At 40.8% G+C, this 24,065-nt stretch overlaps 1 protein-coding gene across 1 annotated transcript; it reads right to left on the bottom strand.

Annotated features, from left to right (window-relative positions):
- Nucleotides 1-963: 963 nt before the first annotated feature.
- On the bottom strand, nt 964-18,999 carry myrf (myelin regulatory factor; the record flags this gene model as incomplete). The annotated part of the gene is made up of 27 exons (XM_083974185.1): nt 964-1,178; nt 1,309-1,383; nt 1,538-1,643; nt 2,082-2,144; nt 2,380-2,473; nt 2,629-2,856; nt 2,936-3,010; nt 3,665-3,732; nt 3,921-4,004; nt 4,109-4,177; nt 4,264-4,346; nt 4,433-4,505; nt 4,634-4,794; nt 4,892-5,001; nt 5,216-5,324; nt 5,607-5,807; nt 6,743-6,842; nt 6,936-7,046; nt 7,448-7,524; nt 7,615-7,810; nt 8,601-8,715; nt 8,898-8,998; nt 9,138-9,360; nt 9,978-10,039; nt 10,610-10,927; nt 11,063-11,153; nt 18,954-18,999. The coding sequence occupies 27 exons, from the start codon at nt 18,997-18,999 to the stop codon at nt 1,098-1,100; spliced, it is 3,120 nt and encodes a 1,039-aa protein (XP_083830311.1). The 3' UTR covers nt 964-1,097.
- Between the last annotated feature and the right edge of the window lie 5,066 nt (nt 19,000-24,065).

The following is a 24,065-nucleotide window of genomic DNA, read 5'->3' as shown; positions in this document are numbered from 1 at the left end:
TCATTTTAGATAAATGATTGGGTGTGCACCTGAAATGATAAATGCCATTTATTGCCTTACCAGCATTTTGTCCAGTTAGCAAAATACAGTGTGAGCTATTCCAGTGTTTCTTGAAATATTGTCAGTGTTGGACTTGTTGCATGTCCACTATCAGGTGCCAAGAGCTGTCAGTGTTCCTACATGTTCATTTCCAGTGATTTGTTTACTCATCCAGTCTTAACATGTCATCCAGTGAATCTGCTGAAATGGACGCTTTCATTTAAGGAGTGCTCATGAGGATTTCCTTTTAGTTTCATGCATTTGCATAAACATAAGAAAAAAAACAATTGGATATTTCATCCAATTTTCACATGCACAGAATTTTCCTCTCTGTACAGTGTTGGGTCTGATGCTGCATGAGGAGACAGCAGACAGTCTGGCCGGCTGCAGCAGTCTCGGACACAAAGCTCCACTGTAGAGACCCAGGATTAGCCAGTGTTCACTACTGAGGTATATTTTCGATGTGAGTTGCAACCATTCACTGAGCCCTTCAGCAGAAATCAATGAGCTTTGCTCCAGTGTATAAAACTATTTAAAACTGTTGTGTTTTCAGTTGACACTGGCATCATTGTACATACAGACTTATAGTATTACAAAACTAAAAAAAAAATGTGTGCGGTCTCCTCTACCGTATCTTAGCCTGGACTTGATTTAGAAACATGAAGTCTACTAATAAAGTAATTATGGCTTATATTAAGTATGGAAGACATTGATCAGTAATAAAGTGAGCTATAAACTCACAGGCGTTACTTTTACAATAGCAGTTAACAGTGGCACAACACAGTCGTCAATTACAACAGTCTAAAACATTTTCAGTGATAGAAATAAAAAAAAAAGAAACTTAAACAGTGTGAAACTCCAGTGATCACAGCAAAAAGAGATGTCTTACAGGGATTACAGTTGGGACAGTGGTATATCGTTTTTTCTGTATTAAATCTCTTTAAAAACAATGTACAGGAATGAGACGAAACCGTTTCCCATCACAACAGCGTATAAATGGAGCCACAACATAGAAATGTGGCATATTTAAAGGCACTTGGGACACGTCGTCTTCCTCCTCACACACAGCTGCTCTGAATGAGAAAATGGTAGTCGGAGTATGATGAGGTTTCCCCTTCAGTGGTACAGCTCACTTCACTCTGTCAGTGAAACACATGTGGAGAAGGAAATCATTAAGTCTACTCAAACCAAACACTTCAATAAATGAATCCAAAGACTGCGAGAAACCATGTTTGTCCACATTCTGTGTATTCTGACAAGTTTACTCACAGACTGGGAAACACGGAAGTGATAGGTGATGTCCTGGAAAGACAGCACAGGCACTGACCACAGGTGACGAGTCCCCTTTGAGAAAAGAAGAAAATGTAAAATTAGTTATTTAAACTACACCCACAAATAATAATGCTAGTTTCACATAACAATAGTAGCACAAAATGGCAAAATAAAGGAGTATGCTTTAATTATATTATGACTTATGATTTAATATATTATAATATACCTTTGTTGATGTACTCTGGCCCCCAAAGAGCTCTGCCTCTGTGTGGTTGGGGCATAAACGTCCCTTGGTGGCTCCACATTGCTGCACCCACACATTGTTTGTGGATCTGCAGTGAATTGGTATTTAATTTAATTGGTAATCTCTTCAAAGTTAACCAGGAATGCATCATAGGTAAAATAGAGATAAGTAATGTTTGGAGTTTAAAGCAGTTAATGATTTCTAGTGGGTTTTCTTTGAAAGAACCACTTAAACCCAAATCAAAACCATCAATTTAAACCTCAATTTATGATGAAAACATTATTCTTCATACAAAGTATGTTGAAATGTATCATTGGCTTTGAACAAGTTGTTAAAACTTTTGCATGTGCAGAGAAATCAATATAAATTAATTAAGTGAAAGTGTAATACAGTAGTTGAATACTGCTCTCTCTTAATGATGTCAAGTTACATAGTTCTTTCAGAGAATTTAATTTAAACAGGTAAAATTAAGTGTCAGCTTTGTGTGTGTGTAGGTGCACAGAAGGTGTGAGCGTTGTGTACTCACGTCATGTACAAAGTGATTTGTGAGAGGGAGGAATTTCTTTTTCCATGGAGCGATACTGTGTAGCTAAAGTCAACACAGACAAAAGTGGTATTAGCATGGAGTCAAACTCTGACACAAATGAACACCTGTGGGAGGTTTAATATGGCTTCACCGCCATCATTTTGGAGGAATGGAGTTTGACCCACAGCCTAGGCAGACACACAAGTTACTCTGGCTGCTTGTGGTTACTTGGACAACTATATTTGGTTTTTCCTTGAAATTGTCATACATTTCTTTGGGTCAGTAGGTCAATATTTACCTGCAGCTCTTGGGTGTTGCACAACTTTGTGCTGTGATCTCTTGGTTCGTCTCTACAATATGCAGACTAGTCAGAGAGGGAGCTGACCTTCCTCCTGCAAAAGTGAGAGAAGCTGCGTTATGAGCAATAACATTCCTCTGTACAGTATGTGGACAAGGTTTGTTTGCTGCTGTCAAACAAAGGGCTTTACTGTGTGTGCATACTGCATATTATGTGTGTGAAGAAAGTGGGATGTCTTTGTAGATTTACCCCTTGCATATAGGCTGCGTTGTCTACGTGGCACTGGCTGACCCCCGGGCAGGCGATTGGTTGCTCCCGCTCCATCCAGGTCTGTAGGGGCTGGCTTTTTGGACTTGGCAAAGTACAAGGGAGCTGAGGTGTGAGTCAGTCTGTTTCTGCTGTGGCCATCCTTGTCCATCATTCTGGACTTGCCCTTCTTCAGAATAGTGCCCAGTGTGGGAACCAGGCTGCCTAAATCTACAGAATGAGGACGATTAAGGTGTGCTGAAGACAAATTAATAATGTATGAAAACACGTCTCATATTGGCTGACTTACCTGTTGCGGATTCGTTGATACTCTGAGTCAAAAGTGTAGTTGATTGGTTGCTTACGGCTGTGGTTGAACAGCAAGCTACAGGATTTGGGAGACAATGAGAGAAAATGGTCAGATCTATGTAGAATGAATTCACCCATTTATTTTGAATGAGCTTGTCAAAGGGGCTCATTGTAAGTTTCCAGTGCTGCTGAATGTGTACAGTAGCTGTAAATTCATTTCTACAACATGACGGAAATGTTTCCAGGGAACATTAAAAAGGGATGAACCTGGCTGGGGCTGGCCTGTTGTCTGACGCCCAGTTGTCACTTTTGAGGTTAAAAGCATTGCACAAGTGCATCACAGCAGATTCATCACTTTCTTCTTTTTATGTTATTGTTTTTGTTGTTTGAGTGTTTGCATGATTTTTCTTAAGTTGCAGTGTGATGAGCTCCTAGGGCTTGTGTACACTACTCTGCTATGTCAGTGCTACGTCTTCAGGGCAGACTGGAGGCCACAGTGAGTCACTATTCAGAGGTGAATGAAATTCTTACTTCAGTGGAAGAAAATATGTGATAAACAAAACATCCGTGTTGATTTCTCACACTGGAGACAACTCTTAGCACTTAGCACTGGGGTTGCAACTTTTCTTCTAGACTGGCCAACAAACAGCAGATAATGCTAATGCCAGCTATGTAGCAAAATCAAAACTAAATGTAACTTTCAGGCTACTTTGTTAAGACCTCCACTCACCAGGTGCAGGGGTGGTGGACGGTGGTGTATGTGGACTCTTGTGTGAAGATCCAAGTGCAGTTCTGGACCTACACAAGTCAGACAAAGCAGTTGGAGACTATGCTTTAGTTAACGCACATGGATGCTAATGAATTTGAAGGTATTCAGTTATTGAGTCATGACCTACAGTAGATCTACTTTCAACAAAAGAACCGCCCAACTAAACAATCAAAGATAAGGCTGAAAAGGTAGACAGAAAGACAGGTTGAAAGCGTACCAGGGGCAGACAGGTGGACAGATAGTTACAGTGGCAGTGAAGATGGGCATCCAAGAGATGTAGAGAACACAGGAAGGAACAAAACTACAAGAAGCAGGCACAGATGAGATTATTCTAGGAGATATCGCAGAAGAGAAGTGGAAAAGTGATTAAAGCAACAAGTGCCTGATCTCATCAAAAGCACATACGGGTTTTTCTCTGCGACGTCTCCTCTGTGATGAAGAGTCAGCACGTATAGGATGGACATGGAAATGACACTGTAGGGAGAAACAAATAAAGATTATCGTATCATTACTCTCATTCCTCAGCACTATCCATTCAAACACATCATTTTCAGTCTAACCTGAAGGCCATAACGACGACCAGTGCCAGGATGGTCCCCTGCATGAACCTCTGACTGATGCAGCCTTGATCTGCAGATGAGTTCTGCAATAAAAAAGAGTAAAAATAAAAAGCTCTGTGTCCTGCTGTAAAGTGACACAGAGTGAAACACACAGAGCATCATCACAGACCTTGCTTCCAGGTCTGACCGTCTTCTTCTTGAGTGGGCCGCTACCTGTCCTGCTAAAATAGCTCCCTGATTGGCTACACACACACACACACATACAAAAACAAACATGTAACTTATTGTCAACATATTTAAGATGGTTTCTGTCGACATGTAACGCTCACCTCGAAGCCTAAATCTGTTAGCGATTAGTCATTGCTCTCACCTGACAGTGCCTCCACTCACAGTGCTCTTCATGCTGTCGAGACGACGCAGCTTCGCCAGTTTGCGACTCCAGCGCTCCAGTTCGTCTATACGGGTCTCCAGGTTGTCCGTGAGCTTACACAGCTCCTTCACCGCCCCCACGTTCTCCATGAAAATGCGTTCCTTTGCAATCGGAGAGACAGCTGTTAGTGTCTGGTTTAGAAGTAAAGTCTGTCTGTGTGTGTGTAGCTGGGTGTGTATGTGTGTGTGTGTTCATTACCTTGTTGACGACTAACAGATTGGGAATAGTTTCTCCATTGGCGCACACCACATCGCCCCCCTCCTTTACTGCCTCGGGCAGGATTTGCTGGACCTCCTGAGCGATGACTCCTGCAGCAGGACAAAACAAATGTTGATGGGAAAAAGAGCAGCAAAGCATGGCAGCATACAGGACATGCATGCATAATTATGCAGATAGTGTTTAAGACAGATAAAACATACAGTAAAGGCATTAAGGTGAAAACATGATATACAGGGTACAAGGAAATGAGATGATGGAGCTAAACATTTACATTTTAGCATATGTTATTAATGAAGTTGTTACCAGTCTCTGCAGTGTTCTCTATGCCCACGGTGGCAGCAAACTCAGGCTTATACTGATAATGGACCAGCCTCATCTGAGAAATCCGTTTCAAATTGTCTGTGGTGTCCACCTACACACAGGCAGAATGACAATGACACCCATGCAGATGGCATGAAAACACAATGTTCGTGTTGCAGATGAAAATGCTTAGATCAAGTATAATGACAGGACAAAACTAAAAGTGAACTGCACAGTCAGGGAACTGTGCGGGGCATGGGCCTCTGTATGACATGATGCATGATGACAAGCACGAGGCACGCAACGACACACTGACGGCCTGGAAACACATGCATGCACACACAGACACACACACACCCATATAGCCTACATACACACTGAGTGTCATCCTGACCTCCTGGACATTTTCTTTGGCCCTGATGTCAGATGGGTGCACCAGGGAGCCCATGACCTTCAAGTTGCCATGGACGACAAGGGCCTCGTCCGGCCGGTCGGTGTTGATACCGACTCTCCCATGATGGTAGACTGAGTCTGGTAGTTGGCCGCGCTGCCACAGCACCTCATTGTCACTTTCAAACTGGCCTGGGTTGGATGCCTGTAGCAGAGAGACAGTGCACAGAGACACTGTGGTTCAGATATTTCAAAAAAATATGCTAAAAACATTCATATATGAAAATAATTGCATTATTTTTAAGGGAATAATTTGACATTTTGGTAAAATATGCTTATTTACATTCTTGTTGAGAGTGACATAAGATCAATAATTTTGTTGATAGTTTGACAGTATGCATATTTGAAGTTGTATTTTTCTGTTTCCACGTCTGTAGTGTTTGTGCCGACTGTAACGCTAACTTTAAGCTAACTGGCTGCATTGTACAGTGACATTTTGATCGCAGAGATACAGTATGATGAAAGAAAGCAAATAGGCTCTTTTCACACCAGTATAAGATGTAAAAAAAAACCTTTATACATTAGTCACTGCATAAATTTGCCATTTAAGCAGACCAATGGTAAATAAAAACGTGTGTGTAGCTTTCAAACAGTTCTTCAAATATTTATAGGGTACATGCAGTTAACTATACATGGTTATTTAGTGCTTTACACATCTGCAGCAAATGCAATACCATCGCTGTCCAGTGAAAAACATGTATCTCCAAATGTGGTGATGAGTTGTAAAATGAAAACTACAGATTTTACTTTATATATTCAAAACATTTTTCCAATTCTTGATCTAAATAAAGAATTTAAAATCTTGTGAATTATTTGTTTCCAAGGTAGGCTACATGGTGTCTCCAGGACAGCAACAATATGCCCTGTGTGATAGTTTGAACTCTGACTAAACTGTGAATTTTGGGTTGTGCAAGTGTGCTGGGGATCGCAGCTACGCAGATGAAACTAATGAAAAGAGAGAAGATGGAGAGGATGTTGAGATCTACAAAGTGATTTTAAAGTTGTGTGCAGTATAGTCTAAGTGAAAGGTGTCACATTAACAAGGGATATGATTGTTGTAGGAGGCAGACAGACATGGCCAGACGTTACCCTGACGATGATCCTCTCAGACACTTGAGCAGCCACAGTGAAGCTCTGACTGTGGGACTGAGCATGCAGCGCCACCACCAGCATGAAATACCTGCCATGACAAAAAAAGAATACGTCAGAAGAGGATGTGATGACTGGAGTGAATCACATGATGACGATGATGATGTGATGGCGTGAGTGTCACCTCTGGTCAGGGTTTGGTTTGCCCTTCTTCCTCATGTTATTGGCTGTGGTCTCACTGAAGTGAAGCCGCCCCACTGTGACCTTTGTGACCTGCTCTGGGGGCAAGGTGACGCTGCAACAAAATAATAGAAATTATGCAGAAATGTCTTTCTAAGGCTGTTTCTCACAATTTTTCAAGTGTGTATCAGGTGCACACAAGAACATGGAAACAGCTTTTTACTTGGTCATGCTGCATGCTGGTCATTCAGATTCAGTCTTTACATTATTTCAGTGTAAATGTTGGGAGACAAAATCCATAATCTCATTAAGAGGGGAATATGAGGCATTTCGGTGAAGCCTCATATTAACTTCAAATGAATTCCTGAATTTATAAATTACTCAATAATATGCATTTTTTCCTCTGTTACCTAAAATGAAGTAAGGGTTTTAATGGCTCATATAAAAGACAGGGTGATTACAGCAAGTTTCAGTGTTCATATGAGCAAAATCTTTTTTTAATGTGTTCAGACTCACAGCACTGGCTTGAAGGGTCTCTTGCTGCGATCAGATTGTGACTGCTCCACACTGATGGACTGGTTCATGGCCTCCACCTACAGAGGACATATATAGTATACTAAATACACAGTAGAGTTCATGATTATCTGTCACATTGATGGCATGTTCATCTTGTCTTCACCCACCTTTACTCCATTGAGTTTGAGATAGAAGCAGTCAATGGGCTGCAGGCCGTCACTTGTCTTGATGTACTTGGGGTCTCCCAGCATGCCTACGTATACTGTGACCTGGAAATGGTTTTTCTTCTGGCAAACAAAGGCATCATCAGACAAGGAGAAGTTGAAGCCCTTGTCAGCATCAACACGGTAGGTTGGCATTGGACTAAAGATGGAGAAAGAGATGGTGGCATGAGTAATGTGGATAGGAAACATTAGGTGAACTCGCATTTGCTGTAAGTCAAATGTAATGTGGATTTTTTTTTCACTAGGGGGAGACTCGCTGCTCTTTTACAGAGGCTACTTAGGGTCCAAGCACCTACAGAGATAAACATATGGACCGTATGTATTGTGTGCTGGATGCTGAAGACATCAACATTTTGGTTCATATGAACATTGTAAAACCTTCAATTCTATTATTCTTTGGAAATGCCAATTTTTAATCAGTAACATTATAGTCAAATAAACTTTGTTTGGGACCGCTGAAAAACCTGCATACCCCAGAGGGACCCTTGGATCTCTGTTTTGGTGGATCTTCTGAAAGACTTAGATCTATCCCTCTGTTTCTTTTAGGTGTAGTGTGCTCCAAGTTGTGATGGGCACTCAGGTGGTTGTGATAACAAATCTGCAAGGTTTTGTGAGTTCATTGTAACCTTCCTCGCTATCTATACTTCTTTTCATTTTGGCATTGCAATAGCACAAGTTGGTGCACACTAATTTATCCCTTTACCCCCTCTTCACGAAACCCTGTGCTCGTTCACTCCCCCGCACAGCTCACTTCTAAGGAATTCGTAGAACTCTGCAACCCTGCTATCCCTCAGCCGCTCCCCCCGTACACTTTGCTGAATTATCCATTGAACCAATTATAACTGCTTTCATTTTTGACTCTCTAGCTCTTTTTGTCCCCAAATAAAGACCTCAAGAATTGCAGGTATGTCAAAACAAATGCCACCCACAGCTCTTTGCAGTTTGCGTCATAAAGTGGTGTCCACTTGTTCTGCTGGTGAGGCTGCCACTTAATGCACTGATAGTTTGGGTCCAAGTACGAGTTGTCTGCATCCTGCATTAAACCTGCGACAAACAGTTTGAAATAGCAGCGATTAAAAGGAGACCAACGGATTTTAAGAAATGTGCACAACTGTCTTTTTCTGTTTGAGAGTTGAAGGGTAGAGGGTAAGAGCAGGTGAGGATGAGGTAGAGCAGGTGAGGATGAGGTAGAGGAGATGAGGAAGAGAAGAAAGATGCCTGCCTACCTGGTTCTTGTTTGATGATACCTGTGAGGATTTGGGAATTGAGGGTGCTGTTGGGAGAGTCAGAGTGCTTCCTCTTCTTGGCCTGGTGAACAGGGATGCCGCTGTGGGAGGAAACGGAAACATGGTCAAAACTTCCAAAAACATCCAATCATTTTGTTCCATCAAAACTTCCCCAAAAAAACCCATCCAGCTCCCTCCCTTTCTTCTTCTATCTCCCTCCTGTATAACTTCATGACTCACTCTTGGCCCTGGGGATGCTGCAGCAGCTGATGAAGCATCTGCGTCTGCTGCATGTCTCCACTTCCGCTCGTGGCCGGGCCAATAGAATACTGTGATATCATGGGCTCGGGCTTCAGGTACATGTCCCGATGCATGCTGGGATAGTGGCCGTGTGGTGGGAGGGGTGGCGTCGGAGTCATGTGACACATGTTCTCTGGTGTCATGGTCCTGATCATGTGAGGATCTAAAGGACACAACAAGGACCATGGTTACACAATTGTGTTGGCACATAGAAAAGCAACTCAGTGTTTCACATTTTATTTAACTAATTTATTCAACTCTCCTCTGATTTCATCTAAAGGTACTTTCCACAGTTTTAGCCTGGGAGTGATGCCGATCAGATAACACTCTTCCACACCTTTTTCCTAATGGGTAAGACCAACACAGGTGTGTGAGCAGCAAGAGGCACAAAATGGCTACAACTGCTGTTGTCGTTCAACTGCTTCATTCTTTGACAAAGCATTCGAAATCGGACCAAAGACTAAAGATGGTTGAAATTAAATGATAAAATATATTTTCTTGACGGTGCATGTTAAATGTCGATCAACAAATGGCGGGCACAAGCCATCTTTAGTGACTTCATACATTGATTTGTTTGCATATGAGCTCGATTTTCTCCCCACCTGTTCCAAAACAATAAAGTGATGAGTAACAGATATTGACTAAAGCAGGGAGGTTGCTGTGACCCACATACACCTTGAATACTTACAGTAACTCCCTCTGACTCAGTGTCAGAGTGCAATCGACGGATTAAGGTGCACATTTTTTCACAATGGGGAGGAAAAAGTGTCTGTTACTCACCATTCACTTGCTGTGGAGAGTATGGCTCTGAGCTGGAGTCTGGGGGGGACTCAGGTAGTGTCCTAAAGACAACACAAAGCAGTACATGTTACATCCACAAAAACAATAATACAATTTCAATATTTCACTATTTCAAAGCCAAAGATATTAGTCGATTAATACCATGCTTCAAGTTGAAAAGCCTGTCCCGTAATATTCTTAATCTCTACGCCACCATCATATTTCAGAAACTGAAACTCAGAAACTCTCCTTTGGGATCAGAGTCAGTGGAGACGTTCTTTACACAAGCTTGTGTGCGTCAGGATTTTTTTCACAAGATGTAATTCGACTCTCTCTCTCTCTGTCTGTTATCAGTCTCCCTCCCCCTCTTGACCAGCTAATGTTTTGTTTGTACAAATGAAGCTTAATCAAGTATTGATTGCATAATGGGCCTGTAGTAGGGTGTGTGTCTGGTTTCGTTGTGTGCTTACAAAAAAAACAAAAAAACACATTGCATTATTTGCTGTAACTTCTGACTGATTTCGTGTTAAATGCGTGAGCTGAGAGCAGTATCTCAAACATTCCTAAGAATCAACTCCTGTGATAGTTTCTCCTTCTTGTGCCCCCGTCCACCTCTGTGGTACTGAGCTCACCCTGGAGCGTAATGGCCCCTGTGCTCTGGCTTGATGTGAGCCTGCTGCTGCTGATGCTGCTGCTGCTGCTGCTGCTGATGCTGCTGCTGCTGCTGCTGCTGCTGCTGCTGCTGCCCCAGGCAGGGGTAGTTGTGTCGGAGGCCCAGGGACGGACCTGGGGGGTAGGCGTTCTGACAGTTAGGGGGCCCAGGCGGAGGGGCTCCTTGGCGTAGGGGAATAGGGGGGCTCACACCACACACCAACCCCCCAGAGGAGGACACTCCTGCCTGGGGAGATGAGTAATTTGGTCCTGGGGTGCTGTGGACCTCTGAGAAACAGCTGGGAGAAAGAAGAGGAAGAAAAAAGAGGGATTAGTCTTATCAGAAAAAACAAATTCCTTTGTAACGACATGATCTGATTCAGTTGGTGCATGTTGTTTTGACGTTGCTGGGTTGGTGTGGAGTCCCCACTGACATGTCAGTACTATCGTCCTCCTTGCTGATGTACTCTTCCAGGATACTGGTGTCGATGTTGGCTGGCTCCAGAGAACTGGTAATATCATGACCTGTGGTGAAGGGAGGGTCAGGAACACAGAGGGGGAGATGGAGAGCATCTGGGAATTAGAAACGTGAATCTTTCAGCAACTCCACACACACAACAGCTCTACAGTTTCAACACAACCCTGTGGTGTTACAATCCCCCATAGGAATACACTAATAATATACAGTATTAAAACACAGTTTGTCTAATATTCATAGCTTCTGAGAAAAATGTTAATATACACATAATGAAGCTCAGCTCTGACTCGCTCTCACACACTTTAAAGATTGAGGTTTCCGGTGTGACCATTGGTTTTTTTTTTTATGTTAGTACAGATCACATACTGATGATTCAGTGCTGGTTACACACATGGACTGGAATTACTTCAGTTGATAGTTATACTATGTTGTAGATCAACTGTCTTTCCCCCCCCAAAAAAAAACTGTTAATATGATATTTTTCCTAAAAGATGCCAGAATTATGGTAATTTTATAATTTCCTAATCCTCCCCTTACTTCACCTCAGGGTCATTTTCACCCTTTGATAAACCAAAGCCTCATAAATCCTAAACACATGACCCCACTTAATCTTTAAAACACCAACATGTGGAGCAACCACTTGCTTCTGTATATATTCAGAAAAGAGTAACTCACTTATTTTAAACTACTGTTTTCTTCTGTTGTCCACAGTACATACAACACAAATTGAAACTTTAGTCACTGTTGAGTGTGGGAGAAGAGAGAGGGGAGCAGGACGGAGGGCGTGAAGCAGAGGGTAAGGACCTGATATAAAGTGGGTGGGCAGGCAAATCCTAGTCTCTGCCCAAACCCCCATCCCCACCCCACCCCACACACACACGCACACACACACACACACCCCTTTTCTGATAGATTAAGCAGCTACTCAGTTGGGAATGTGAGGAATTTTTGTGTTAGCATTAGATGAAATCTTTTTTCCTCTTTTTGTCTTCTACTAATGCTTCACTTATTAGAAACCCAAAAGAAATGTCATATATTCACGTCCCCAGTCCCTCTTCTGACCCTCTCCACACATTACTACCATTGACCGCAAATGATTCAATGGACTATATCATCTTGTGAATAATGCGCTTTGTCCCACCCAAGCCAAAAGTTGACAGTGTACAGCAACACACGTCAGCCACAACCATCAATCAATAAACCCACATTGGTCCCTGTCCAATCAGATTTAGAATGGCCACAGATTGTTATGTCTAATAAAACCTTTCATTTCCATGTCCTTTTGAGAAAACTAGCACATTCACACTGTCTGACTTTCTTCGCTCAACAGAAACAGATGGTAAATGTCTTTTAATACGTGCCAATGCAAGGAGAGAAAAGCAGGATGGTTCCCCTTAAATAAGATCCAGATGTGCTCCCCACCCAAAAAGGCAGTAAATTTAAGCTGGCAGGCCTGATAACGAAAAATAAAGAGATGGAAGGGGAGGGCAGGGTGGACGGAGGCTGCGGAGCGCAAAGGCAAGAAAGACAAGACTGCAAGTTTGATGTCCAAGGATGGAATAGTAGAAGAACCTGTAACAAAGACGTCAGAGACATGACTATGTGAATCGAGGCTGTGGTGAAGACCGCCTTTGTGTCCAAGAGTCCCAGAGTGAGAACAGCCGAGTTCAAGAGTCAAGAGTGGCAGAAGTTCAAGACCTAGATACAAAACCAAGTCCCCTATCAAGGCTCAATTGTGTCCATTTTTAAAGTAGTCAGCTACATGTTCACCGAAGATTACCCATTTGATAAAAATATGTAAACTGATCTTGGCATAATTTTTTTTTTTTTAAAGGTAAAGAAAGACATTACCATACTTGGGAACAAACTCTGGTTAACCTGATGTGTGCTGCTAATAGGCTGTGCTCTTCGAAGAAAAGTTATGATTTCTGTTTTAATTTAATACACATTGGACCACTGGACGCGAACCTTCTTAAACTTTAATAGCTGCCACTCATCTGTCCACCTGCACCACGTGTTTATTAAACTAAATATAAAGCTGCATTACCAAACTCTAACTAACACAACTAGCTACTTATGAAAAGAAGCTCTGTTACCAAAGTAGATCACTGAGGTAAGTATGAACTCTAACACAAACTTAACAGGGACACAGTTGATTGGGCAGATACAGTTAATGAGAAACTACATTGTGGAAATAGATTTTTTTTTTTTGTAAAACAGAATCAGAGAACAAAACCACAAAAAGTTTAAATGGACATGGTCAAGACCTGACTGCAAGTCTGAGTCAAAAGAGCAACGAGACCCCAGACTGGAATTTACAGCTGATCATGAGCATCTTTGAGGAGAGAGGAGAGAGGAGAGGAGGGTTTGTTTTTGGTTTTTAGACATTTTCACCACCACCACTGTAATAATCTATGAACAATAGCGCTGCCATAATGGCTGATGGAAAGTTATAATTAGAGGAGTGATTAAATGCAAATAAGAAGAGAACGATAAGTAACTGTAACCATTAAATCACTGAATCAGTTAAGTTTAACTTGCTGTGAACTGGATGTGTAAATTTCCCTGTCCTCTGTGTGTTTTCTCTGTCCAGCTGTGTTCAACAAGAAACAGTGAAATGATTGTCAGTCCAACTTCGATACAGACTGGCCTTTTGAGAGATTAGGGCTGAGAGGGGAGCGTGTGCGTGTATATGTGTGTAAGCATTTGCGTGCATGCGTGTGTATGCGTGTGTGCTTGTTTGTGTGTGTTATTCCACCATTTCAATGCCCGAGTTGTCAGCGCAGTAATAATCTAAAATGAACACAAACAGAGGGCTGAGTGTGTGAGTGCCCATTAAACATGGCTTGATTTATATCATTCAGTTAAATGCACAGCTTTTCCTCTCTTTTTTTTGCATGTTTTTCAAAATAATAGTCTATAATGTATTTGTCTTTGAGTTTCCATAAAATATTATCAAAGCCACTGAAAGGCAAGAAAACGACTTTGAATTAACATAAAATATGAAGATGAAAAAATTAGCTTTTAGGACGTAATGTCAACTTTTTCACAATGCCTCCAAACAAAATCTACAGCACTCATATGTGTGTTAATGATTAAACACTTGTAGAGTTTCTTACGAAGGAGGAACAAAGTCCATCTGATTATCAAACAGTTAGGGCAGAATGAACTTGGCTGCAGTCCCACAATACATATACACACTACTGTAGACAGTCACCACTGCCTCTAGGACACTTAACATCAAATTACAGGCTGTACAAATTATTTTAAAACAAAAAGCTTTGCAACACAAATCTAAAAAGCATCATTCAACATATCATATAACGATAGTTGCCTATGAACAAGTGAAGTGCCACCAGTCTATGTCCTGCAATTTTAAACTCTCTATGTCCCTGTATTTTGGACTAGATACTGACAAAGTAAAACTTAAAAATATCTCAATAATGTCAATACAACCACTATTCAAAGGCAAACAATGTCACAGCTGGTCTAGACAGTCTAGAAACACAAGCATTGTGTCTACAGTGATCATCCTTAACACAGACAAACAAGTACACACAGATTGTGAAAAGAAACGTGTCAAGTCTACGGAGGAGAGTGTAAGATTGGTCTGACATAGCCTGAGAGTTATAGACCTCCATTTGTTTACAAGACAGAGTTACTGATACAAGAGTGAAGAGAATTGCTAAGACACCATGGACTAATAAATCACATCTAAAGAGAAGCAGAGCGGACAGAGCGGCAGAGTACCTGCGCGTAGCCAAAGCATGTTGATGTCCTTGAGATGAAAGCACCTGAAACAGAAGATGAGAAGAACAATTCCTCTCTATTTTTCACATGTTTCCCTACTCGGGCTGAAAGACTTTCTTTTGCAGACCTTAGAGTCGCAGATCAGGGTAACAAGTGTGCGTGTGTGTGTGTGTATGTCTGCGCGTGCATGCCTATGTGCAAAGAGCATATTGTGTATGTGTGTGTGAGCGTGTGTGAGAAAGGCTCGTGGAGTGTTATAATGAGGATTATTCCCCGAGTCATGAGAAAGGGCTGTACCAGGCCACCACACACAGCCCTTGTCGCACACAAGCACTGGTCGCACCGGTGGACCTGGCTCAGGAGATTACAGGAGTGACAAGGCTGGGACCGGGACACAGAGCGAGGCTGGAAAAAACTGCAACACTGAAAATGTGAGGTTGAATTTGAGGGCCTGTGCTAGACACTGGTAGAGCGTGTTGGACGAGAGACAGAGCAAGACGAAGAAGGACACTGGAGAAGCAAAGGAGCTCACAGAACGATCAGCCATCCAGGATGCCAGCTACACCCTTTATCTGTACATCGCGGCTTTTTTCTTTTCATAAAAGCCTCTTAAGTTTCTGTACACATGTGAACACAAAAGGTGATCAATCGTACAGTCTGTTTCAACTATAAACAACATTCACTGGCTGAAGATTTCTCAGTTGGCAGTCAGAGCTAATGGGAGTGATGTACGACCATGAACAACTCAAACCCACCCCTAAGCACTGTGAGCCTGGCTGCTCAAAAACAATACATTCTTCTGACTGCAATTCATGAACCATTTGATTTGTTGACTCCGTAAATCAGGGAAACTGTGCATGATTCACAACCGCTGTGGAGCACAATGTGTCTTAATAGGAACTTTGATTTAGTAATGCAGGTGAGGAGTTGTTTAGCTTTCAAAGGCAAATATTGAGTAAGAACATGATTTATCCAGCTTCAAACTCAGAGGTGAACATGCTCCAAGTTTTATTTCTGGGCAGTTTGACAGTATCTTCCACCTACACATGTTCATTTCAAATTGAAGGGTTTTCAGCCTCACTGACAGCTTGTAGTCTGTTCCACAAGATATCTCATCAACTGTTTATTGACTGAAATGAAAATTTTCACCAACATTCGTGGTTCACAGAGGATGAATCCTGTTGACTTTGATGATCCAGTGACTTTTCCTTTAGTGCCACCATGAGGTCTTTTTTTTTTTTTTACCCCCAGAAATTCCTCAGTGTCTACCGACAGGATTGGCACACATTTTTGTCTAACTACTCAGACAGTGAATTCTACACACTTTGTTGATCCTCTGACATTTCCTCAGCCATCACTGTGAGGGTTTCTGGTACAACCACTATTTTCAGTTAAATTTACTTATTTTAAACTGAATTTTCTCAAAAAGATGCTAAACTAAGATGGTAGACATGGTATACAGTACACTACACTCCTGCTAAACATCAGCTTTATACGTAGCAGGGTCCTTGTTAGTGAGTCAGTCTGTTAGCTTGTTAGTCTGTTCGTTACTTTGTGTGCAATTATTATATTTTTGTATCAAATTTTCAAGTGTAACTGGAATCTCTCAGTTGTGGAGTTGTTTTCTTATGTGACTGTATCTTATGTGTACTTAAACTTTACAACACGCTGATGGTCATTACGTATACATATCAACATTAGTTATAGCTTATGAACAAACAATTTATTGAGAGGGTAATCAGCAGCAGATCAATTGACAATAAAAAATAGCTAGTTGCTAGATTGAACCCTGATTTTGATGTTACTAAGCTTAAGGTTTTCAAAGTACGACTGCTCAGAGCTATAAGCCACCTGGTCTATTTTCAAATTATTGCAAGGTGTAAGACAAGCAGAGTTAAAGTTAGATAAGGATGGGCCATGATTTTGAATAAAACAATATAAGTGCGGTAAACGTGATTGTCCTTTGTGTGTGCATGCACGGCTCCGTGAGTGTGGGACAACTGTTTGTTGTCCAAGTGAGTCAGAGAGGAGAAGGTCAAGTTTTGAGGGGGTTGGTGGTTTAGCTGCATTTCTCTCAACAGGCCAGCGAGCCTGCACTATCTCACCTCCTCACCCCGTCTGCTCACTGTCACTCTAATGGAGTCAGAGAGAGCGAGAGCCTGGAGAAGACCAAATACCCGAGGAGAAACACCAGTCTCACCTCATTGTGTTTTAACAGCCACCAGGGCTATGCCAGGAATGTACACTGTGCATTAGTGTGAATGTATACATATTTCACTAATCCTATTAAAACACAGTTTACCACTGCCAAAATCCATCCATATCCATTATAGTGCTATCTCTCTCTCTCTCTCTCTCTAGGTGTGTGTGTGTGTGTGTGTGTGTGTGTGTGTGTGTGTGTGTGTGTGTGTGTGTGTGTGTGTGTGTGTGTGTGTGAATGATTCTGCATGTGTGTGTTTCTTTCAGGTAAAGGACAAGACAAACAGGGACACTTTTACTGTCTGATATGTGAAATTGAAGACGTAATGATTTTAAAAAAAATACTTTTTGACACTTATTTAAATTCATGGTTGATCACCTCATGGCCCGAATCCGTGATCTGAGAGTTTGATTACATTAAGTTTACTTAGGAGTAGGGGGAAAAAAAGTTAAATGGGAAAATAAGCATCTAAGGCGGCACCTACTGTATAACTCTCGTGGACAAGTTGACATTTTTGTCCAAGCCAGAGTGGCTGAAATAACGCCAGAGTAAGAACATCTCTCCAACTCCCAAAGCAAGAATGTAAACACACTAAATTCCTGCCAGAATGGCAAGGAACCTCTGACAGGCATGGATGGCTGTGTATACTTTAGTCAACACTCTGTGTATACGATAATAAAGTGTTAAGTCTCTCTGCAGATAACTTATTATACATAAACCACAGTATGTGTTTTCATGTGCACTTGACTTCTCCTGTAACACTTGACATTAAGTTCTTTAATTAGTAAGATGTGAAAACGGTGGCAAGCGGTAAATCACAGGACACAGTGAGAACTCTTTTAACGAATGTGACAAAATGTGATTGTATTATATGGCTGTATTCATTTCAGGAATAATAATGCAGAGTAAATTGTGTGTATATTGTCAGATTAAGACTGAAGACTGAAGACCAGACCATCAAGTCTCAGATGTACTGAAAACTGATTGCACATTATAATAAGATACACATGGAAAAATAACTATTCTTGCAAATACGAAATACACCAAAATCCTAATCTTATCTAAAGCCTCTATTAAAAAAAAAAAAATACTATCACATTTCTGCTATTTTGTTTCTATTCCTGGTTGTTTGCCTGATGATCAACACAACATCACTCACAGGCTCATGTCTGCCTTTAACACACACACACACACACACACACACACACACACACACACACACACACACACACACACACACACACACACACACACACACACACACACACACACACACACACACACACACACATTGTGCCACAGTTCCCCTTGCAAAACACACCATTTATCTTGACTTAAATTCCTACACTCTTCCAACCCTCAGACCCACCCTCCTCCACCTCGTTTTTTTTTTTTTTTTTTTTAAGGATTCCCCGTTAACTTGATCTGTTACCCATCACCAGCACTTTTGCTCCCTGCACCCGGTAACCCTTCTGCCTTCTTGCATTTTTTTTTTTTAAAGTGGAGAACAGAGCGCACATCAATTTTTGGGCAACTTTCACATAAAAGATCACTTGAAATGTTGTTTGTTCATGGTGATGTAAACCACCTGTCATGTGTGGGCTACATGCAGCAGTTTAAACCAAGACAATGAGGCTTTGCAACAGGTAAAATACTTCAACATATTCCATGTTTTCCTCATTAAAAACAATCAAAGGTTGTAAAACAAAAGACATGCGTGATTCTGCGTATATATGAATAGGTAAGATAAATATAAGGGTTAATTATACAAAAATCTGCGTTAACTTTTCTGAGCGATGAGATATGACCTGTATCAATACACACAAGCACACAGGAACACAAACACATCTACACACACATCCACACATATCGGCCTATAATTATCAGGAATTCTTACCTTCAAAAAATCTCTGTAACGCTTCTGTTTCATCTACCACGTCCATCCTAGCGGGTTCCACATAAAAAATCCATGAAAGTCTCCCCTACTCCGAACGAAATCAATTCGGATCGGGGAAACTTTCACATATACATCACGGAATCCAGATTATAATCGTCGTGACTTTTCTTTAGTTTACATAAATCCACCGCTGGCCAAGAACTAGTCCTTTCTCCTGCTCAGCAACTTGGCGCTGGATTCCCTTATGGCCAGGCGCCTCCAGTGACGCTGTGATTCACGCTTTAACTTGAAAACTAAAGTCAGAGGTGTTTTTCTTTTTTCTTTGTAATTAAGGTAACAAAACAAAACAAACAAACAAAAAAGCTAACACAAGTCCACAGAAGAACCCCTTTAACACATTTCTCTTCAGGCGCACATAAACTCCTGCACCCACAAGCTTCATAATAAACTTTGGTTCCCTCTCTCATAAAGAGCCATCAGCCTGTGAGGCAGATGGTTAAAAAAAAAAAAAACATCGATGGGAAGATATCAAGTAAAAAAAACAAAAACAAAAAAACAAACAGTGTTAAAGTTGTTTAAAGTTGGCTCCCGATGCTGTGAAGTCGCTTCTTCCTCCTTTGCCTCTCCCTCTCAGACAGGATGTGAGGCTGAGAGTCGGAGGAGAGGAGCTGAGGCAGGTGAGGGATGTGCGCCGGACTGCTGCGAACATCCCCGCACACTACACGGTTCAAGTTTCTGTAGGGACGCAAAGTCTGTGGCACCCCATTGGTTTACAGTGACCTCATGTAGCCAAATAGTATGTGCATTTCTCCGCATGTTGAGACAACCAACTTTTTTTTTTTTTTTTTTACATATTTCAGTTAAAATTCTAAGTGGCTTCCAGTTTCGTTTTTATCCACGATAGTTAATACGTTTTTGGTTTTTCATTGTTAGTCTGCTAAATCAAACAGGATGAGAAAAGAGTCTCAAGAGTTGTCTGACATATTCAAAGGTTCAATCAAGAAAATAAGTGGCAGATATTTGATAAAACAACAGCCTTTAGTCACAGTTATCCCACTACAGGCCTAAAGTTTGGTGAAAACATTTTATCAGGATTGATAAGGATTAGTTTATCATGATGTGAAATAAAGCAGCTTTTTTGAAATATATAAACTTTGTCTTTCGTCTCTGGGAGGAGGGATCCCCTTCCACCTTCTTTTTTGTTCTATAAGGTTTCTGTCCTTTCTGTTTTGTACAGTAGTACACTGAGTTATTTTTCTGATCCTGACAGAGAGTCTGCATGGAAATAGGATGTTGAACTAAAAAGTGATAATAATGAAATGAACTTGTCATTTATGAAAAGACTTGATCTTTGCTTCTACAACATTTACAGTGCGGATGCATTCTTAACATTTCAACAGTGGATTTCGTCAGTATAGCTGATGATGCATGATCCTTAAAATAAACATTTCCTCTCTCCCTCATCGACTGAAAATATTTGTGAAACCTCGAGCTAAAGTTGTGATTTAAAAAAAAAAATTTCTGGCCCTTTTGAATTCCCTAGTTTAAACAACCACAGGCGTGTTTTGTGTCAAGGCTTCCCGAGGGGAGGATTTGAGGGAATGATCCATTTCTCTCAACCTTATCAGCTGCATCCCACCCCCCTTCATAACAATGCCACTGTGTGCAGCCCCCACAGCCTGGGTGCCCACCACCCCCTCCACCCCTCTCGCCCACATGTGAGATGCTGTTGTGTTGTCTTGTTCCCCCACAGCTGGAGCATCTCTCTCTCCACCCCTCCACCCCTCAGCTTTTCCTCCATTCAACGCAAACAAACGCCTCCGTTCTTTCAGCCACACTATGCAGATTGTTTCCGAGGACAAGCAAGAAAGAGAAACAGATAGAGGCTGCAGGGGACAATGAAACAGCTGGCTATGTTAAAGCAGTTCATTTTGGTATTCTGTATTTCTTATCTCATATAGCTCTATAACTGCATGTGCATGAGTGTGCATGTGCATGAGTGTGTGCAGTGTGCTTGTAGCCTACCAGTCCTGCATGCTGTGTGAATATAAACTCTGGTAACAAAGTCACATTAAGGGCACTCACTTCCTATCTGGGACAGATATTTAGGACAAATCTCCACAAGGTGAACTGTTAAATTTTGTGGTTTAACAATGACATTGATGACAAAGTCCAGGGAATAAATGTCAGTCATGCAATGTCCTCCAAAGCTGCAGCGAAAATAATACATGCCCATGAAGTCATCATTTGAAAAATATGAAGTAGCCAATTTATACATGACCAGGGTGGACAGTAACAAAGTAGTTATACTGTACAATTTACCAATATCTACTTATATTATTTAGAAAGCTTAACATTTTTAATTACCATACTTAAAAACAAATTCCACTACATTTTTATGAAGTAATGCAGTACTCTGAGGCCAAGCACAGTGTTTGTATTGTCAACCAAACTTGTCTACAAAACTGCTGTCAAAAAATGTGCCCTCACAAGTTGCAAATAAGTTGTTATGGCTCTTACAGTACGTGCAGCCCAGCGACCAACATGTTACCAAACATGCTATTCTGTTTACACATCATTACATATATTCCACTATATGTGACATAAATATAATATGATTTAATTCACATGAAATATGTATTCCCTCTATTTAGCTTTGCTTTGGTCTCCACCAACCCCTGAGGAAGTACTGTAGTCTGTCTCTTGTTTGATTTTCAATGTTGGTTTGTTTTTTTTAAACAGTTCCCTACAGTTGTCGCTGCTGCATTTTCAGCTTCTCAAACTTTGATAAGCTGCGACAGGCTGCAGAGTCTGGTGTTAATACTAGTAATCTCACATTAGACATTTTAACCATAAAAGACACATTGATCTATTGTGTTGATTTGTATAGATGGTCAGGTTAAGCTGCAGTTGAGCAGTGAGATTCAACTCAGGCTGTGTAAATTACAATTTATGTAAGATACCTCATCTATTTCTCTACAAACATCTGTAGCTATGAGAACATAAGAATCCTTTTGGCATTTCAATTCCACTCATTCAACTGAGCAGACCTGTGACACAAAGCTAAAAGTAGCCTCATTACTGTAGATGAACAAAAAAGAGATATCCTCTCTCTGCACACTGCGGAGACTGACAGCGATGGAATCTGTCCTCTATTTAATGATGAGTCTCAGTTCCATCATCATCAGAAAGAGTGAGCGCTGAACATGTTACCCTCCCACAGGTGCTTTGATGTACTTGTACCTTTAGGGGATGAGCAGTCACCAACTATCCATAATTGTCTTTAAAACGTTTATTCATACCGCCTCCTCAGCATAGATCTCTGTGCTTCTGATATCACACATAAAAAATAAAAAAATGTTACAAACCCCCCCCCCCCCCAGAAAAGTATGATAAATGGAAAATACCCAGCATGTTGAATACTTTTCCTGGTTCACAGAGGGTTAGGGGGAAAAAATAATCATCTATCTTATTTTTTTAAAATCATTTTTCAAAGATAAACAACCAAAACAGAAACAGAGCAGAGGCAATATAGTCTCACACCCACCTTTCCGAAATATGCAGTGGTGTACAGAAGTTTGAGGCCGATTTCTCACTCTGAAAGGGAGAGTGTATATGATGTATTAAAAAAAAATGCAATTGTTACAATAAAGAGTATGATGAAAAAGCACAAATACCCAGTTCTGAGCTTGAATACTGCATAGAACAACAGATAAACTTAAACTTATTTCTATGCGTATAAAAACAGAAATGAGGTTCAGCCACAGTAAAGGTGACTGGGCTTTCCTCACACCTCCAACTTCTACAAGATATAACAAGCATGCAGTAGTTCTTTGTACTTCGCTTCTTAAGTGTTGTGGCATACATAAGCATACAGTAGGTGAAGGAAAAAGAAGCAGATTTTAGGCCTAGCTACTTTGATAAAGGTTCTGAAAGAAAGTATGCTTTTTGCACACCTTTTCTTGAAATTAGTGAAACCAGTTGTCTGCAGGGTGGCAAATGCAGATTCAACAGTTATGTCAAAATAAATATTTTTTAGACTTTTGTAAGACTTCTTATTTGGTCCTGTGGGTCTGGTCCAAGTCTGCAGGTAGGAAAATGGAGGCATAGACAGCCACAGCTGGTAACACTATTTTCTGATTAACCTCATTGTGATGAAGACGAACAATCTCCTGCCAGTCTAATTGCTGCTGTAGCACAGTAATGATCTGCACAGCCCTGGCTTAAAGCAGTTGTGTCCAACTCATCACGTTAGTTCCACTTTCATTTTTTACATTTCATTTCAAAACAGCAGCCACTCTAGATGTTGAAGGTTTTGTTGATTATCACTCATTTTCTATCATGCTTACATGTCTACATAAGTAAAAGACAGGATGGCGAATTACATAATTATCACATGATGAGACTGGCCTACATTTTAAGCTCCATTTATTTTGATTGACAAGATACGTCAACGCAATTAGCATCTCATACATAGGTTTTGAAAGACCTGACTGCTCTGAGGTTTCTTTTCATTCTTGCCTTTGTTCATGAATGAAGTATCCTGAGTTCCCTTTAGGACTTGTTTGAATTATTGATATGGGTACCATTCATTCAAGTGACACTGTATAGCTCGTACAATGTCGTCATGTCACGTCACGGTTTTCCTGCAAGATAGTACCAATCTCTTATTCTGAACAGCTGGATACAGTACATTCAGATGGTAATTCATTAATGAAAATTTGTCAAAAAATGATCACACCAGCCGTTCCAGCTACGATTTAATGTAATCGCAGATGTGTATGTTCTTCTTTGTGTCTCTTTTCAGAATGTATTCATGAAGAAACCACCTCTTTATTGTAATTTTTATATTACAGTTTCAAGTTTCAAGACAACCAGAAACTAAAAAGTAGCATTTTTGAAACTGCTTGAACATCTGAAATTTAAAGATTTGGACACTTTACATTCTATAACACAGCTGGTATGATGCGAATGTGACAGTTGTGCTATAAATATTTCTCAGGGAATTTACTTAATAAATAGGGGAATATCTAAGCTATGAATAATTAGTAATACATTTTCATTCATTTATTATCATTACATAAAATCTATCTAATGTGCTGCTTATATCAA

This window comes from Trachurus trachurus (genome assembly GCF_905171665.1).
Source record: "Trachurus trachurus genome assembly, chromosome: 6".
NCBI lineage: Eukaryota > Metazoa > Chordata > Actinopteri > Carangiformes > Carangidae > Trachurus > Trachurus trachurus.
Note: the sequence above shows the minus strand (reverse complement) of the source record. Positions and strands in the feature narration are given on the sequence as shown.